The sequence below is a fragment of the Rhincodon typus genome, chromosome 31, assembly GCF_021869965.1.
Source record: "Rhincodon typus isolate 14 chromosome 31, sRhiTyp1.1, whole genome shotgun sequence".
Classification (NCBI taxonomy): Eukaryota; Metazoa; Chordata; class Chondrichthyes; order Orectolobiformes; family Rhincodontidae; genus Rhincodon; species Rhincodon typus.
In genome coordinates, this window is record NC_063362.1 from 14,820,492 (window position 1) to 14,839,339 (window position 18,848).

The 18,848-nt window shown below is 41.8% G+C and overlaps 1 protein-coding gene across 1 annotated transcript in view; it reads right to left on the minus strand.

Moving 5' to 3' along the window:
* Positions 1 to 18,848, minus strand: part of LOC109933983 (calmodulin-binding transcription activator 1-like) — a 1,079,584-nt gene that overhangs the window by 267,161 nt on the left and 793,575 nt on the right. The window contains exon 6 of the mRNA XM_048614878.1: positions 10,232 to 10,303. Coding sequence (XP_048470835.1) covers positions 10,232 to 10,303 — 72 coding nt within the window. The remainder of the gene's footprint in view (positions 1 to 10,231; positions 10,304 to 18,848) is intronic.

Consider the following 18,848-nt stretch of genomic DNA (forward strand, 5'->3'; position numbering starts at 1 on the left):
AGTGCTTTATCCCACTGCACTGCCTGCTCCATAATATCAGTTAATAAGTAAACACACCTTACAAGTGAAATAATTCCAGAGGCCAGTATCCCGTATCAAAGACACCCTTTATGTACTTGTGGAGAGTCCTTGACACTGATCCAGCTCCCTCAGAGCCAGCTCTCAGAGTGAACAGGATGTCTGACACTCCTGTTCTTATCTGTCAGCCAGGGCTCCTTGTTTGAACCAGGTTAACAGACCCAATCAGAGAACTCATGTTCTATAAGATCTACCTGGCTGACCTCATAATAGTCACTAAAACAAATACAACAGAAAATTGTAACTGGAGAAACAAACACTGGCATTTCATATGAATGGTATTCATTTTACATTTTATTGCCCTGTCATATCTCTTTTAGACCCAGTACAACAAAAAGCTTTTAGTGTCAAAATCTTAAAGCACATAGCATCAATAATGTGAAGCTGCAGTGAAAATTATACTGTTTGCTTTTCAAAAGAATTGGAACAAAGCATGTGAGAAAGCTTTGTCTATTCTCGTCTTTCAAAAAAAATACATCAAATGGCTGATTTAAGAAATAATACCAAAGCAATTTGCAAAGTGACAAAACTATTTTATAATCTGTTTATTTCTATGGCAACAAGGAGTGGAAGATGAGAGGGGAGACGATTGCTGTACTATTCATCCAGAGACCAGGTAATGTTCTGGGGACCTGAGTTCGAATCCTGCCATGGTTGATGGTGGAATTGAACCAAATAAAGATCTGGAATTGAAAGTCTAATGGCATTTTGATTGTCAGAAAACCCACCTGGTTCAGTGGTGTCCTTTAGAGAAGGGAACTGCCATTTTTACCTTGTCTGGCCTACATGTGACTCTCCACAGCAATGTGGTTGTCTCTCAATTGCCCTTTGAAATGGTCAAGTAAGCCACTCAGTTGTAACAATTGCTGTCAAGTCTCAAAAGAGAAACAAAACTAGGCAGACCACCTGGCATGATTCGAGGCACCTGAAACAACGGCAGCAAAATAAGCCCATAAGACCTTGCGAAGTCCTCCTTATTAATATTTGCCAAAATTGGAAGAGCTGTCAAAAGCAGACATACTGCCAATTATGGGGGACTAGTCAAGCAATACAGTCATCCTCTCAGAATCATACTTACAGGCAATGTCCCAGACATCACCATCACTATCCCTGGATAAGTCCTTTCCCAGGACAGGCACAGCAGAGGTAGTGGCAGAGTAAAATACAGTTGGGAGACAGTTGTCTTGGGCATCCTCAACATTGACCCTAGATACCATAACGTCTCAAGGCACCAGGAACATGGTGAAAACATGGGAAAGGAAACCTCAGGTGATGATCAATGCCCATTCATGTTGAAAAGCACTTGGGCAAAGCACTGAATGTGGTATGAGGGCAGAATGAACTTAGGTCAGGGATTTCAATGTCCACCGTGAACAGTGGCTCGGGAGCAGAACTACTGATCAAGCTGGTCAAGTCCTAAAGGACATGGCTGCTAGATTGGGTCTGTAACCAGTGGTGAGGGAACCAACAAGAGGAAAAACATGATTGACCTCATCCTCACCAATCTGCTGGCCGCACATGACAGTATTGTGTTACCAAGAGTGACCCAGACACAGTCTTATAGAGATAAATTCCTGCCTCGGCATTGATAATACTTTACATCGTGTTACATGGCAGTATCACTGTGCTAAATGGGACTGACTTTGAACAGATCTAGCAGATCAAGACTGGGCATCTATGCTGTGGGCCATCAACAACAGCAGCAGAATCGTGGTTCAACATAATTTGCAAACACATGGCCCAGCAGATTTCCTATTCTATCACTACCATAAACCTTGTTCAATGAAGAGTGCAGGAGGGCATTCAGGAACAGTACCAAACGTACCTAAAAATGAGTTGAAAACCTGGTGAAGCTAGTAACAGGAATGCTTGCATGCCAAACAGTAGCAAGTGACAGACAGGGCTAAGCAATTTCACAACCAACAAACCAGATCTAAGCTCTGTATCCCGCCACATCCAGTTGTGAATGGTGGTGAACAATTAAACAACTCACTAGAGGAGGAGGAAGCTCCACAAATATTCACATCCTCAATGATGGGGAAGCCCAGCATCTCAGTGGAAAAGATTAAGGCTGAAGCATTTGCAACTATCATCAGCCAGAAGTGTTTAGTGGGTGATCCATCTTGGCGTCCTACAGAGGCCCCCAGCATCACAGATACCAGTCTTCAGCCAATTCACCCCATGTGATATCAAAAAAAGGCTTTGGTGGCACTGGATATGGCAAAAGCTATGGGTGCTGACAACATTCTGGCAATAGTATTGAAGACTTGTGGTTCAGAATTTGCTGCTACCCTAGCCAAGCTGTTCCAGAATAATTGCCTAGGTATGTTCTATACACAAAAAGCAGGACAAATCCAACCTGGCTAAGTACTGCCTCATCAATCTATTTTCGATGATCAGTAAAGTGATGGAAGGCATCACCAACAATGCTATCAAACAAAACACTTGTTCAGCAATAACCTGCTCAGTGATGCCCATTTTGGGTTCCACCCAGGCCACTCAGCTGCTGACCTCACTACAGCCTTGGTTCAAACATGGACAAAGGAGCTGGATTCCAGAGGTGCGGGGAGTGATTATCATTGTTTTCAAGGTGCCCTAGCAAACTCAAATCAACGGAAATTGGCAGGTGGGAGATACTGGAGTCTGTCAGTTGGAGTCATACCTGGTACAAAGGAAGATACTTGTCATTGTTGGATGTCAGTCATCTAAGATCCAGCGCATCTCTGCAGGAGGTTTTCAGGGTAGTGTCGTCGGCCTGACCATCTTCAGTTCCTTCATCAACAATCTTCCCTCCATCATAAAGTCAGAAGTGGGGATGTTCACCGATGATTGCGCAATCTTTGGCACCATTTGTGACTCATCAGATATGAAGCAGTACTCATAAAAATAAAGCAAGACCTGCACAATATCCATGCCTGGGCTGAAATGTTGCAAGTAACATTTGCGCCACAGAAATACCAGGCAATGACCATTTCCATTCAGAGATAATCTAACAATTAATGGCATTATGAACACTGAATCAACGTCCCAAGGATTACCACTGACCAGAAACTGAACTGACCTATCCATATAAATAGAGTAGCTGCAAGAGAAAGTTAGAAGCTAAGAGCCCTGCCGCAAGTAAATCACCTAAAGCCTATCCACCATCTAAAATGCGCAATTCAGGAGTGCGATGGAATACTCCCACTTGTCTGGATGAATACAGCTCCAACACTCAAGAAGGTTGACGACATCCAGGACAACTCAAATCACTTGATTTGCACCACATCCACAAACGTTCAGTTCCTCCACCACTGTAGCATCACTCTTCACATAATCACTCCCCGCACCTCTGGAATCCAGCTCCTTTGTCCATGTTTGAACCAAGGCTGTACTGAGGTCAGCAGATGAGTGGCTTAGGTGGAACTCAAAATGGGCATCAGTAGTAGTAGTATATATCAATCAGAAGGTGCACTTCAGAAATTGGCCAAAGCTCCTTAGAGAGCATCTTCCAAACACACACCCACTGCCATATAGAAGGACAAGGGCGGCAGGTACCTCGCCTCTCAAACTGTTTTTTTAACCTGTCATTCCTGGCCTGATAAGTATACCTTCACATTTCTGTTATTATTTTTGTAAATCCCAGCACCATCTCCAGTGCTGTCATATTTTTACAATAGCATTACAATCAGGATTGCATACAGTACTCTTAAGTGTGGTCTAACTAGGATTCAATATAAGTTTAACATAACTTTTAATTTTATCCCAGATTTAATCCCATACCTTGTGATTATTGATTTTAATGACTGTAGAATTGTGAGATCTCAGAGTTCTGTATGACAACCTCCACTATGATTCCCTGATTCAAACTGCTGTAGTGTGAGATTCTACAGAAGCTTTGTAATCTTAAGGGGCTTTAGAGCCAAAACCAGTTTTGCTAGAACTGAGGTACGAATCTGCCTGCTTGTCATTAGGATAAAGACAGAAGATGAAAACATGGAACTGAAATCCTGATCCATGGAGAACTTTTCTTGTTGAATCAGCCATGCACTTTAATCAGGATTCAACCACATTCATTGTCATTCAGTGACTGAGGAGCCAACAACAGTCTCAGAACATTAAATATTTAAAGACCTCACTTCAGTACTTGTGTGTGCATCCACTTGCGTCTTTCTTTGTGTATACAAGTCGTTCAAGTCCACTGGTGCCTGCCTGCTTACCTATGTGCATTGTGTGCATAAATGCATTACATCATGTACTTCACATTTGTGGCACAAAGTTCTGTTCAGATGATGGATGCCGTACAGCGACTACATCTCTTTCCCACTGAACCATAAAATCTCTCGTCTCAGCCTCTAACTGCCCCAAGTGACTCCAGTTTATCTCTCCAATCTCTCATGTATTGTCCACATGTCTGGTGGTCTGTATTTGTTGGAGATTAAAAACAAAGAATTGCAGAAGCTGGAAATCTAAAACAAAAAACAAAAGAGCTGGAGAAACTCAGCAGATGTGGCAGCATCTGTCAAGGGAAAAACAGAGTTGAGGTTTCGAGTCCAGTGACCCTTTGTCAGAACTGAAAATAGTTGGCATTTGTGCTGATGACAGGATGGTGGAAGAGTGAATAAGAGTATGTGGAGATAGGGCTGAGAAAGAGAAAGAAGGAAGGGATAAGCAAACAAAAAGATTGCTGATAAGCTGAGAAAGAGATAAATGCTGAGGAGCAGGCTAACAAGAAATGTCATTGATTGAAAATGGGTCAACCCATACAAGGCAGGACTTAGAAGTGGGAGGAGAGTGAAGTGCATAGAGAAGGGTATTGATGTTCTAAAATTGTTAAACTCAATGTTAAGTCCTGACATCTGTAAGATACCTAGGCAGAATATAAGGTGTTGTTCCTCCATCTCTAGCTGAGCCATGCTGGAGTACTGCAGCAGGTTCTCAGGGCATTGGTGTTCACAAAGCAGTCACCCAGTCTGTGTTTTGTCAATCTGATGTAGAGGAGACCACACTGAACAATGACTACAGTAGACTAGATTGATTGACGTGCAGGTAAATTGCTGCTTCACCTGGAAGATGTGTCTGGATCCTTAGATAATGAGGAGGGAGGAGGTAAACAGCAAACTGTTAGACATTTCGCAACTGCATAGGAAGGTGCCGTGGGGGCTGTGGGGAGATGATAGGAGGGGACTAAGGTGTCCTGGAGGGAACAGTCCCTACAGTTTTGCTTCCAATTTCCACCCTGCTCTCACGTTCACCTGGTCCATCTCTAACTCCTCCCTTCCCTCCATATTCGGTTCCCATCCCCCAACACCCCACATCCTAGATTGTATGCATTGCTCCCAGTAGAGCCAACCTATTTTCAAGCATTTAAACTTCTTGTCAGTACCGTATCCAACATTTATTTCTCTCTCAGCTTATCATCAATTATCTCTTTGTTTGCCTATCCCTTCATAATCTCCTCTCTCTCTCTGGGCACTGTCTCTTGTATTTTTTTCACTTTCCCCACCCACCATCAACAAGAGTATCACCCTTTCTCGGATATTTTCAGTTCTGACTGAGGGTCACTGGACTTGGAACGTTAACTCTGTTTTTCTGTCTTGTTACAACACGGAAACTGACAGCCAAATCAAATCAGCCTTTCTACTTCAGTATTCACAACACAGTAAACTTAAATCACTGAAGACCGTCAAATAGTCACTCCAATAATTCCTAAACAGACTTTTGGAAATCAGTCCCAGGCTTAGCGAATAATTAATTTCCAGAAAGATAACAAGGTGTAGAGCTGGATGAACACAGCAGGCCAAGCAGCATCAGAGGAGCAGGAAGGCTGACGTTTTGGGCCTAGACCCTTCATCAGAAATGGGGGAGGGGAAGAGGGTTCTAAAATAAATAGGGAGAGAGGGGGAGGCGGATAGAAGATGGATAGAGGAGAAGATAGGTGGAGAGGAGACAGACAGGTCAAAGAGGCGGGGTTGGAGCCAGTAAAGGTGAGTGTAGGTGGGGAGTTAGGGAGGGGATAGGTCAGTCCAGGGAGGATGGACAGGTCAAGGAGGCGGGATGAGGCTAGTAGGTAGGAGATGGGGGTGGGGCTTGAGATGGGAAGGGTGGACAGGTGGGAGGAAGGACAGGTTAGGGAGGCGGGGACGAGCTGGGCTGGTTTTGGGATGGGGTAGGTGGAGGGGAGATTTTGAAGCTTGTGAAGTCCACATTGATACCATTGGACTGCAGGGTTCCCAAGCGAAATATGAGATGCTGTTCCTGCAACCTTCGGGTGGCATCGTTGTGGCACTACAGGAGGCCCAGGATGGACATGTCGTCCAAGGAGTGGGAGGGGGAGTTGAAATGGTTTGCGACTGGGAGGTGCAGTCGTTTGTCGCGAACTGAGCGTACGTGTTCCACAAAGCGGCCCCCAAGTCTCCGCGTGGTTTCCCCGATGTAGAGGTGGCCACATCTGGAACAGTGGATACAGTATACCACATTAGCAGATGTGCAGGTGAATATCTGTTTGATGTGGAAAGTCTTCTTGGGGCCTGGGATGGGAGTGAGGGGGGAGGTGTCGGGGCAGGTGTAGCACTTCCTGGGTTGATCTTGCTAGCTTTCTAACAAGCACCCAAAATCCATTGCCTCCACAAGACTCCAGCCTTTATCTCTGTCAAAGAAAAGATGGTTCCGAGGACAATTTAGCACATGCTACAACTGGCAATGATCATATGTCTGAAGGTAAGAAAAATAAAATTTTAATGGCACTTCATGGGAACACAAGGAATGGGAGACATCAGGAAAGGCAGGAGCATTCAAATAATTGATTGAAACGATGGTTTTAAGGAGGGTCCTGAGGGAAGCCAAAAAGGTGGCAAGGCTTAAGGAAGAATCCCAAAGAATGTGAGCTAGTTGGTGAAAGCATGCTTATCAAGAGAGGAGGTGCAGGGGTCATTTCTAAGGGATGTAGTACTCAATGGGATGAAGCAGAAAGAGAGATCAGGGAACTCATTAAACACTGGAGGGCAGTGTAGAATCATGGCCCAATCCCCTATGGTAAAGCACCACTTAGATCTGCAAGCTTATCAACTGAACTATTGGCACAGTTTAAGATAAAGCAGTTTCATTTATTTCTTTATTTTTGAAAAGATTATTACAGTCTGCTGTCTATTAAAGTCAATGGTCAAAGCCTGTGCAAATTGATTTTCCAGAATGTTCTTCACATACTTTCTCTAAACTTAGTCCCATATCAATAATAAAAGCTGTCACTTTTAATCAGCTGCATTCTCCTCACATTTCTCTCCTATCTGATTATTGTTAACGACTCACTGAAGTCTCCTTTTGGTCCACCTGCCAAATAAAATTTGAGAAACAGCCAAAAGAGCAGATGGTGTAAAAGCAGGTGAGAGGTTCTGCCTCCCCTCACAGCTGACCTCCAACCTCTGAACAGCCATCTTCAAATTCCATTTTCTTCGCTCCATGATTGAATTTCTTTTCTCCTGCTGAAAGTGATTTGCTTGAAGACATTGGTCGAAGTGTATGGCATTGAAGTCACGCATTGCTCCCAATATTAAAGAACCAATCTGCCAGTCAGGCTCAGATTTTTTCCTGTTCACTTCTTGCAGCAAGTGAGTTGGTTCATTGGCTGAAACATTTCCATAAACCCCTGGCTCCCAGACATCAACATGGATTAGGGAATTGGCTGCAGCTTGATTTTAACTTAGAAACAGAGTTTCAGCTTATGTCTCGCCTGAATTAATCTTCAAAAAATCTGGAACTGAAACTCGCTGTGATAATGGTGACCATAAAGTTATCACCCATTGTTATAAAAACCCATCTGGTTCATTAATGGATTTTAGGGAAAGAATTCCTGCCATCTTTATCTGGTCTACCCTACATGCACCCCAGACTTACAGAAATTTTGTTAGGTCTTCACTGCCCATGTTGATGGTGCCAGCGATGCTCACAGATCCTATGAAAGGATAAGTAAATATTCTTCCTCCCTACACCCTCACTGCATTGAGCTTGGGTCATGCTTCCTCTTCTGGTTTACCTGATCTTTGTCCTTGCACATTCCCGAGCCCCCTTTCTAGCAATCAAGGTTGTAATTGAAGGTGGGGAATCTGTGTGACCTTTACCCCTGCCACACCCTGAGCATTCATCATTTTTTCTGACACAGGAGAGGTTACTTCAATAAATAAAACAAGTGATCATCCTCAGCTGTGTGGCTGAGTGCCAGGGCATTTACCCATTGGGTCAGAGATAAACTTGTTAACCCTCTTTTAATGCAGAGTCTGTAAATTTGGCACCAGTATCTTGAGCCCACTGAAACACAGCTTGAAATCAACTGATGGCAAATTGATCTTCTGCATTTTTCTTTCTGCTTGCCGCCACTGTCATAGAATTGTGGAGTAACACAGCATGAGTGGAAGCCATTCAGCCCATCAAGTCTGCATGAATCTTTCAAGGAGCAATTCAATTAATTTCATTGTCTTGCTTTTTCCCTGTAGCTCTGGAATTCATTTTTTTCTTTCAAGTATTTCTTCAATTCCTTTTGAAGGCTGTTTTGAAACTCCTTCCATCACCTTATCAGATATGCATTCCAAATCTTAATTACTGGTGGTCCAAAAAAAATATTGTGCTACCACTGGTTCTTTTGCCAATCACCTTAAATATGTGCCCTCTGGTTATCCACCCTTGCAACAAGTCCAGCAAAACCAAGAAGTTATCATCATCATCCTCATGATGGTTCCCCCCCTGTTAAATATGTCTCTAAGGCAGGCTGCTTTTTTGCATTTATTCTTATTGTGAGGCCATTTACTCTGCTGAATTATTTATTTCCGTTGTTTGTCTGCAGTTTGTATTATTTTATTGTTGCTATGCTCTCTGCTGCCTTCATTATTGATCACATCTGTCCTGATGGTGCCAAAAAGGCCTCATTATAAACTAGCTGTTTTCATCTGAATTGATCTACTGTGTCCAGATATTTGAAATGTATAGAATATGCCAGTGTGGCAGGGGAACCGCAGGCTGTACTGAAGAAAGGGAAAGCCCCTTTATCCTCAAACAAAGCTTGGAAGCTGCATTGAGATAAAACATTTAATCGGTGACATGTGTGCTGCTTCCTCAGTACTTCAAAGGTCACACAGGAATGGAATCAAATCCCCAGTCCCAATAAATCAACACCTATAATAGTTTAAACACCCTGATTTACATTGAGGTGAAGCTTTCTGGGACATTCTGAACTCAACAACGGTGGAAGGAAATGTCACTGAGGTACAAAGAAAGAGGGAAGTGAAGAGGAGGGCAGAGGATGTAGAATTAGGGTTGGGGAGAGGAGGGGTGGGGAATAGTCCAAGAGAGGAAAAGGTGAAATAAGGAGACAGTAGGAGAAGAGGGGTGAAAAGGAGTGGAGGAAGGAAAAGAGGGGGAAGTGGAGTTGAGGTGAGAAAATACATGAGGTGGAGAGGTGGGTGTAAAGACAGAAAGAGTGGAGAATAATGCAGAAGGGAGTAGACAGGAAACTAGGAGACCGGGAATGGGGAGATGTGGGGAGAGGAGGAAAGGGAAGAGGGGTAGGAAATAACAAAGGAGTAGTGGAGAAAGGGAGGTAAGGAGGATTGGAGTGCAGATACATGCCATTGGTCTTCTAAAGGAAAATATGCTGCCAACCCAAAACAAGTTCAAAAGTCAACAAAAAAGCAAAATACTGTAGATGCCAGAAATCTGAAATAAAGACAAAAATGCCAGCAAAACAAACACAGGAAGTCAGGCAACACCTGTGTGGAGAAACAGAATTAATGTTTTGGGCCGATTGACTTTTCAATGGCTGAGAGGTCACCATGACCTGAAATGTCAACTCTGATCCTCTTCATGCTGCCTGACTAGCTGAGCTTTTGATAACATTCCTTGTTTGTGGGTCAAAATTCAGGTTTGACAGGCAGATGAACTAATTAATGTACTTTCATTGGACAGAAGCCACCAGTATGTAGCTGAAAAACTAGATGTAACAGACAAAGTGTAAAATAGTCCTTTAACAAGCTCTGATGTAAATAAGGTGGAGTAAGAAACATGACAACGGGAGGCCACAGAAGGCAACCATCATGTTGAATGGTACTTTGCAATGCTGTACGAGTTAGCTTTTCTATCAGTTACTTCCTACTGATTTATAAAATCATACCAAATTATTTCTTACCTGAAGAAGCCAATAGCACCTCCGATGGAAAGTGGGGATAATAGAGGAATGGACATAGCAGCCATAAAGACACTGTGAAGAAAAAAGAGAAATGACTGAGCTTTTGCATGGTTAGATTCAGTGCTGTACTGTTACATATATTTCTTCAAATGTTTGTCTCTTTACTTTAGAGTGCTGATTTATACCAACTTCAACCGGAGTGACTATTATTTACGGGGTAATTTTGTGATGCATCCTTCCAGCAGAGAATGCTGTCTGGAGTGCTGTTACCCTATCTCTGATATGTGCTCCCTGTGGGCCTGACTCCTTGTTGGGCACATGGCTTGTGGAAGTACCCTTTATATATGAGATTTGAAAGCACAGAATGATTGTACTGTACAAGGAGGCCATTCAGCCCATCGCTTTTGCTCTGGTTCTCCAAACCAGCAATTCAACTAGTGCCATTTCCTTGCCTTCCCCTGCAAACCTGCATGATTGTTTTTTGAAAAGGACAATCTGATTCCTTTCAGTATGCTGTGAATGAGCCTGTCTTCATCACACTCACAGGCAGTGCAATCCATATCCTAACCACTCATTATGCGAAAAGCTCATCCTATGTCACTTCTGCTTCTTTTGCCAATTTGTTAAATCTGTGTCCTCTCCTCAAAACTTTCATGAAAGGAAACAATTTCTCCTGATCTACTTTATCCAGACCCCTTTTGAATGTCTCTGAAATCTCCTCTCAGTCTTATCTTCTCCAAGAAAAAGTCCCAATTTCTCTAAACGATCTTTTTAACTGGATTTTCTTCTCCCTGAAATCATTCTTGTGAATCTTTTCTGCATTCTCTCTAAAGCTTGCACATCCTTCCTAAAGAATTGGACACAATACCCGAGCTGAAGTTGAATTAATGTCTTGTACAAGTTTAACATAACCTCCTTGTGCCCTACACCCGTATTAATAAATCCTAGGGTACTGTGTGCTTTGTGAAGTGCTTTCTGAACTTGTGCTGCCACCTTCATTGACTTATGCACAGATAAGACCAAGATTCTCTATTCCTGCATTCCCTTTAGAACTGTGGCCTTTATTTATATTTATATAAATTATATATTATAAATTATATTTATGTTATATCCATGATCTTCGTTCCAAAATGAATCACTTATATCACATGGAACTTTCACTAGTCTGCCAATTTCACTAACTTAGCATTTTGAAGTTCTACACTAGCCTCAATTTTACAATGCTTCCTAGTTTGAATTATCTGCAAATTTTGAAACTGCTCTGTATGCCAAAGATCAAGGACCTCAACACTGACCCCAGGGGCACTTTACCATAAAGCGTGCTCCAGTCTGAAAGGCAAAAATTAAACACTGCTCTCTGTTTCCTGCCAGTAAGTTAAATTTATGTCTAAGAGCTATACATTTGCTCACAAGTCTGTTATACAGCACTGTATCAAATGCATTTTGGAAGTCTATATATATTGCATCATCACTACATTTACACTGTGCTTCTAAATAGAGGCAAGACATTAAACAAAAAAAATTTAGGTTTTAAAACAATGTCATTTTCTGCGAGTTGTTATTTTTTCCATGCATTATAGAGCTCATTTCCTGCCAGGATAACTCCAGATATATTCAGTGTCGAAAGCAGCCAGCAAAAAAAAAGATAGGAATCCATCCATTGCAGGTCAGGTCTGAAAAGTACATCAGTTTGAGATCACAGGTATTCATCAAGGTATTCATCCCCTCATTAAATCTCTTCTGCACACTTACAGATGATTTGATCTCAGTGATGATGGGTGTCTACAGATCAGAATTCATGGATAGTCATTGGGCAGGTTTTCCCTGCTCTATAGATTCTTTTTTCCCTAATTCAGGACAAATAAAGTCAATTATGATGTTCAAGAGATACTCTAGCTAATGCACCTGGCTAGATACTCTAGCTAATAAGGAAGGAGGGAGGAGTGACTTCCAGAATCTATATAAACAGCAAATCAATGGAGTGAACTGAAGGAGATTAAGGACTCAGTGAGGAAGTCATCAAAAGGAAAGGGCCCATGCCTTATTTGACATGCAGAGCCCACACACAACATATCTCATGGACTTCAAAAATATTACAACTCTTTAACACAGCTCTTAATGTTGATTCAATGAAAGACAAATGAGATAGATTGCTTTCATAAGTAATATTTTAGAATGCAGTACGTAAATAATTTTGAAGATGAGGCGGTGGTGGATGTGGACGCAATTATAATATTTAAAAGACATTAGGATAAGTACATGATTACGAAAGATTTGGAGGGATATAGGCCAGGAGCAGGCAGGTGGGACTAGTTTAGTTTGGGATTATATTTGGTATGGACTGGTTGGACCGAAGGGTCTGATTCTGTGCTGTATGACTCTATGACATGCACCAAGTGTAACTTTCTTGGAAGGAATAGATGAATTTGAAACTATGATTTCCACAGTTCTCCAGCAATCAGGTTTTCCTTGGCTCATGTCTAAGCCTACTGTAGACTAATAGCCAGAGTCTGACTTGTGATTAGTCAACAATTCCATTATCATTGTATTGTGCAACTAAGAGCATGGTACAAGTCGAACCTGATGGACAAAGAGTCTTTATTTATCCTACAATCTCTGTGATGTTACTCTGGAAAAGGTGATAGATATTTCTGAAAACTTAACTGACCTCTACATGGTGGTTGGCATTGAACTTAAGCCATTTTTACATTCAGGTGCAACAGATAACTCCTGTTAAAATAAAAGTACCACGGACTCTTAACTTGAGACACAAGCTATTCCAGTGATGAGGAAAAGAAATAAGCTTAATTTTATATCTCCAAAGAAGACCTTTAAACAGGGGTGGACATTTCTCTTTCATCAGTGAGTATTCCTGAAGGACAAGTCAGTTTCCACAAGTGTTTGAAAAGTTGCAACCTATTTCTCTCATTTTCTTGCTGTCCTCCTACAGTAACTATATCTGTTCTTTGATTAGTTGGGCTTTTACAACAATCTATCAGTTCATGGTCAATTTTATTCCATGTATTACCAGAGTTATTCAATTTAATTTCAAATTAGCTACAGTGGGATTTGAACAAGCAAATCATCACATAGAATTATAGTGCAGAAACAAGCCATTCAGCTCAACCAGTCTACACCAGTATTTATGCTCCACAGGAGTCTCTTCCTGCCTTACTTTACCCTACCTTAGTAATGTATTTCCCACTGATCAACAGTCCTCAGGATTATTAGTCTGATCACATTACCCCATGCCATTACACTCACATGATGTATTACTATGTAGGTGAGATTCCAAAAGGTAGCTGCTAACTGTGAATTTGTTCCCATCATAGGTCAGCAAGCTGGAAATGTGAAAGTTGTACACTTGCAAAGAAATTAAATAAAAAATTTACCTCATGACTATGTTGCCCACTTTAAATCCAGAATACATTGGAACCTATAATTCACTCTGAATGCTTTGAAGTGTAATATCTTATAGTTTAGGTACTGTCAGTGTCAAAACAAGCAGATGATTACTGCCCACTGTACCATATCAGTGGACATCTTTCATTGCTGTCAGAGTCTAACTTGTCTGCGTGTAACACCATGTTTCAGTCAGGTCACTCTAGGGCCTTTGTCAAAACAATACGTGTTGAAGGTTGTTCCATAAAAGTATTATTTCTTCAGAAATATATTTGTTGCATAGAAAGAGACTGAAGCAGAATCCTATTGTGCCCGGAATAATGTGGGTTATGGCAGGAAATGTGGCAGAAATGCATGAGAAGTCCAGGGAGGCATTTGTGAACAGCATGCTGTCTATTAATGAAGCTCTGAGTGTGAAGGCGAGACTTGCCCATTAAGGGGATCATTGCTTGTTAACAACCTTATCAACTGCACATCTTGCCTCATTAATATGCAGCTTTCTATCCTATCACCTGCTGTGAGTAAACTGGATGATAAGAATTCTTCAGTTGGAGTCAGAACTGCTACCTAGCAACTTGCCCCAAAGGGCCTCCATGTTGGACATTGGGCACCAACATCATAGGGAATACTCCACGGGCATTGGCCACATGATTCCCCCATCCACTGACATTGGCATCTGACATATGCCAGCCTCCAAGAACCCTCACGACACATCTCTGACCCACTTATATGATACTTGTGCACTTCAACACTGCACCCTGAGGTGCATTTGACCAAGTATGGCATCACACACCGCTGGCAACTGAAGTCAATTACCATGGGAGGACAAAACTCTGCTAGTTGGATTCATACTTGGCACAAAGGAAAATGGTTGTGATTGATAGAAGTCAATCATCTCAGTCCCATGACTTCACTGCAGGAGTTCCTCAGGGTAGTGTCCTTGGCCCAATTATTTTCAGTTCGTCAGTTATCTTGCTTCCACCATAAGGACAGATGTGGGGATGGTTGTTGATGACTGCACAAGGCTCATCACCATTCCCAACTCTTCAGATACTGAAGCAGTCGATGTCCATAAGCAGCAAGATGTGCACAAAGTTCAGGCATGGGCTAATAAGTTGCAAGTAACATTTACATCACAAAAGTGCCAGGAAATAACCACCTTCTCCCACAATATGATAATCCTAGGGCTTACCACTGACCTGAAACTGAACTGTACCAGCCATATAAATACTATGGCTACAAGAACAAGTCAGAGGCTAGGAGTTGTGCAGAAAGTACCTCAGCTCCTTTCTCCCCAAAGTTGTCTATCATCTAAGAGACTGGAGTGTGATGGAATACTGCCCGTTTGCCTGGATATGTGCAGCTCCAACACCATTCAAGGAGCTTAACACGACCCAGGACAAAGCAGTTCCCTTGAATATCACCCCATCCACCGCTTTCATCATACATTCCCTTCACCACTGACACACAGAGGCAGTGCTGTGTGCCATGTAGAAGATGCAGTGCAGTACTTTACGAGAGCTCCCCCAAGAGCACCTTTCAAATGTATGACATCTACAACTTAGAAGGACAAGGGCAAGAGATGCATGGAAATGCCACCACCTGCAAGTTCCCTTCCAAACTACATGCCTGACTTGGAAGTATATCACCATTTCTTCACTGTCTCAAAATCATAGAACCCTTTCTGAACAGCACTGTGGGTGTCCCTACACCCCAAGAACTGCAGCAAAGGTAGCTCACCTTCACTTTCTCCAGGGCAATTAGGGATGGATAATGAATGCTGCTGTTGCCAGCAGTATCCACATTCTATGGGCAAATTAAAAAATAAGTCTCGGGCACTACTGCAACAACCTGTGTTTCATTACTCATGCCATAATCACTCAATGTATTTCTTGATTAGTGGTAAATTAGGGACAAATATGGATACATATCTACCAAAAATTAGATTGAGACTACTTATATGCACTTTACAGAGTCTCTCACCACTGGTATGATAACTTTACCTCATCAACTGGGCCTGGAATTGATTCCAATGAAAGCCACTGTCTGAGCCGCTGAGTCATCGAGCCTCCCTGTCCCCTACATTCTACGAACAACTCAGCAAACAAACATTGTGATCAGCTGAACTGTTAACCTAGAATAGGCAGAAGATCATAAGAAAGATATAATTGCCCTTGTGAGAATATGGAGAGAAAGAATGAAGCTGACTTTAGGTGTCAGTAAAAGCTAAGGAGTTATGAGCCCAATAAAAGGATGAAGACAAGCGCTCTCTGTAAGGCTGACACACTCCATGGAGGCTGGCCAGTAACAGGAGTAATGGGCACTTGGGCACTGGCTCACTAAGGCTCTGCATTTTAACTAATTTCCCAGCATGAAATGGAATGCTCTAAGCTGACAATGTGTGGGTCGTTAATTTAGCATGTCTTATCCAGGGTTACTGGATAGCATTTTCACCTTTTTCAGAAGATATTGTGTTCAAGTCCCATTCCAGAGAACTGAGCAGAAGACTTTAGCTGACACTCCTAGTCCCATATAAGGAAGGGAGTACTATGTTGTTTTGGAAGTGCCACTGTTCAGAGGTGATTTTAAACTGTTTATATGTAAGAACTGTTTATATGGCTGTAAGATATTTTGCACCATTCTGAGATCATGAAAGGTGCTACATAAATGCAAGTTCTTCTTCTTCTATAACCATTGGACTACTGAACAAATAAAAGTTAGGCTGAAATGAGTAGGATGGGAACCAGTGAATGTGCAAAAAAAAACAGAAGTTTCTGGAAAAGCTCAGCAGGTCCGGCAGCATCTGTGAAGGAAAATCAGAGTTAACGTTTCCGGTCTGGTGACCCTTCCTCAGAACTCTTGGTCAATAAGTTACCAGTGAAGTTCATTGAGGCTGACACGGTATCTGAGAGAAAACCAAAAGAACTGCGGATGCTGTAAATCAGGAATCTGTATCTGAGAGGCTCTCTTGTGGCACAGTGGTAGGATCTTTACTGCTATCCCTAAACCTACCCCGGGTTCAATTCCCACCTGCTCCAGAGGTGTGTAATAGCATCTCCAAACAGGTCAATTAGAAAATATATTTCAGAGGCAATTTGACATGTTTATGGGCAGAGACAGAGAGAAGAAACTGAAGGATAATGATGAGAAGATGGGTTGGTGGAGTCAAGGTGAATGTAAAAGGAAATGATCCTCATTGGATCTACTATGCCACCTGACAATGTTCACCACTTCCATGACAGTTTGATGTTAAACTGTCCTGCTTTGGACACGCAATTAACTTAGAATTAGTGTTTGTCAACTATGAGCATCCATTGAATTGTGTCAAATTAGAAACAGTGCAGAGAAGAGACCACAGCCAGTGGTTATGGAGACAGGCTTTAACTTCCTATCAATCACTGTCCACTGGCTCCCTAGCTTTCTCTGTTACTCATTCTTCATGTGAACTTTATTTGATTTCTCTTAATTTGTCTTTTAGCCATCTATGTAAGCAACTGTTTAACACAGGCCAAATTAATTAGGTTAAGAATTTGAAGTTTATTACATTTTCTTTATGGGGAAAATAGCAGGAGATATTTATTAATGAATAAGATTTAACAGTCTGCCTGATTAGCAGAGTGCGTGTGAAGTGGCTCCTGGTGTGCCAGCTTGTATGTTCTTTCAGGTACCTGTGGTTTCTCGCCTCTTTCTGCTGGGAAATCCTACCACACTTGCAGCCAAAAAGGAGCCCAAAATCCAATAGACTCAAAAACATCAGTGGAATATTCACAAGGCTCAGTGGCACCACAGATGAATAAGAACGCAGGACTTCGTTGTCACAATTGTTACTCTCAGAAAGGTAACACTCAAATAAAATTGCAGATTATAGAAACTTACAGGGTTAGTGAAACAGGGTACTCAGTCTATTCCACCTGAGTCACCTCATGGAAAGAGCTGCCATGCTTAGTTCAAACCCCAGTTTTTTTGTCTTTAAAACTGTAAATTCCTCATCCTCAAGTATCTGTTCAACTCCTTTTTAAAATTATGCATGGCATAGACTTCAACTACCCCTTCAGGTAGAGAATTCAAGATCCTGAGAACTCTGTGTGAAGATTTCTCCTCAATAGGATCAAGTAGGTCGTTCTCCCCAGTGCTTTGGCAAATAAACATCCTCAACCAACATCACTAAGACTGATTATCTGGTAATTTATCTCATTGCTGTTTATGGGACCCTGCTGCGCACATATTAATTGCAATGTAGGTGATTTATTTCATCACAGCAATGATTACAATTCAAAGGGATTAATTAGCTGTAAAGCATTTTGGGACATCAGTTCCTGAAAGTTGCTACATAAATGAAAGTTTGGTCTTTCTTTTCATAGTCGATAGTACCCAGGTACAATACAAGTAGAAGCAAAACACAGCAGATCCTGAAAATGTGAAATTAAGACAGGAACTGCTGGATCGCCTATAAAATCATATTTGATTCGAAAAATTAACTTCTCTCTTCACAAAAGCTACTGGGCCTGATGAATATTTCCAGCACTTTTTGATTTATTTTACAATATAAATTAAGTTATAGTACCTAGTGTTACCACAAGTGTAGGATTGTAGCCTCTGGGTGCAATATAACTACAGGGTATATCATCAGGATAATATATAACCACAGTTATTATTACAAAGGTACTAAATCTGACACAATTTTACTGCCAACCAACCATGTTGCACCAACTGAAGCATTTAAGAAAGAATCTGATCAGATTCCTAATACACTATTAATTTGCGAGGAAGTCAAGGAATGAAGGAGATGAAAATATTTGAAGTGGGTTCTGTATGTTAATCGAATTAACTGGGCAAGGGACATGTATAATGTCTTCTTTTTGTACCATACTGATACGCTCCTGGGTACAGTTCCACAATTGCTGGCCACCATCTGCGCACCAATTAATCTTTATGTGTAAAACTAGAAACTGAGTGCCAAAAAAATTACTTAACCATTGCGGTGACACAATTAAGCCCAAACCCACCGTCCAGATGTACAGGCACTCTCCAGAAGAGATCAGCCGATAGGGATATGGTAATTTTGGGAATCCTGTCTATGATTTTACACCTTCCCAGCTCAAGGGCACTGAGGCTTATAACAGGAGGCCAAGTGCTACATCAGACATAAACAGTCAATTCACTCTGCCTCAGTGTCTGTATGGCGATGTTCCACAAGAGGCAGTTGCCAGCTGAA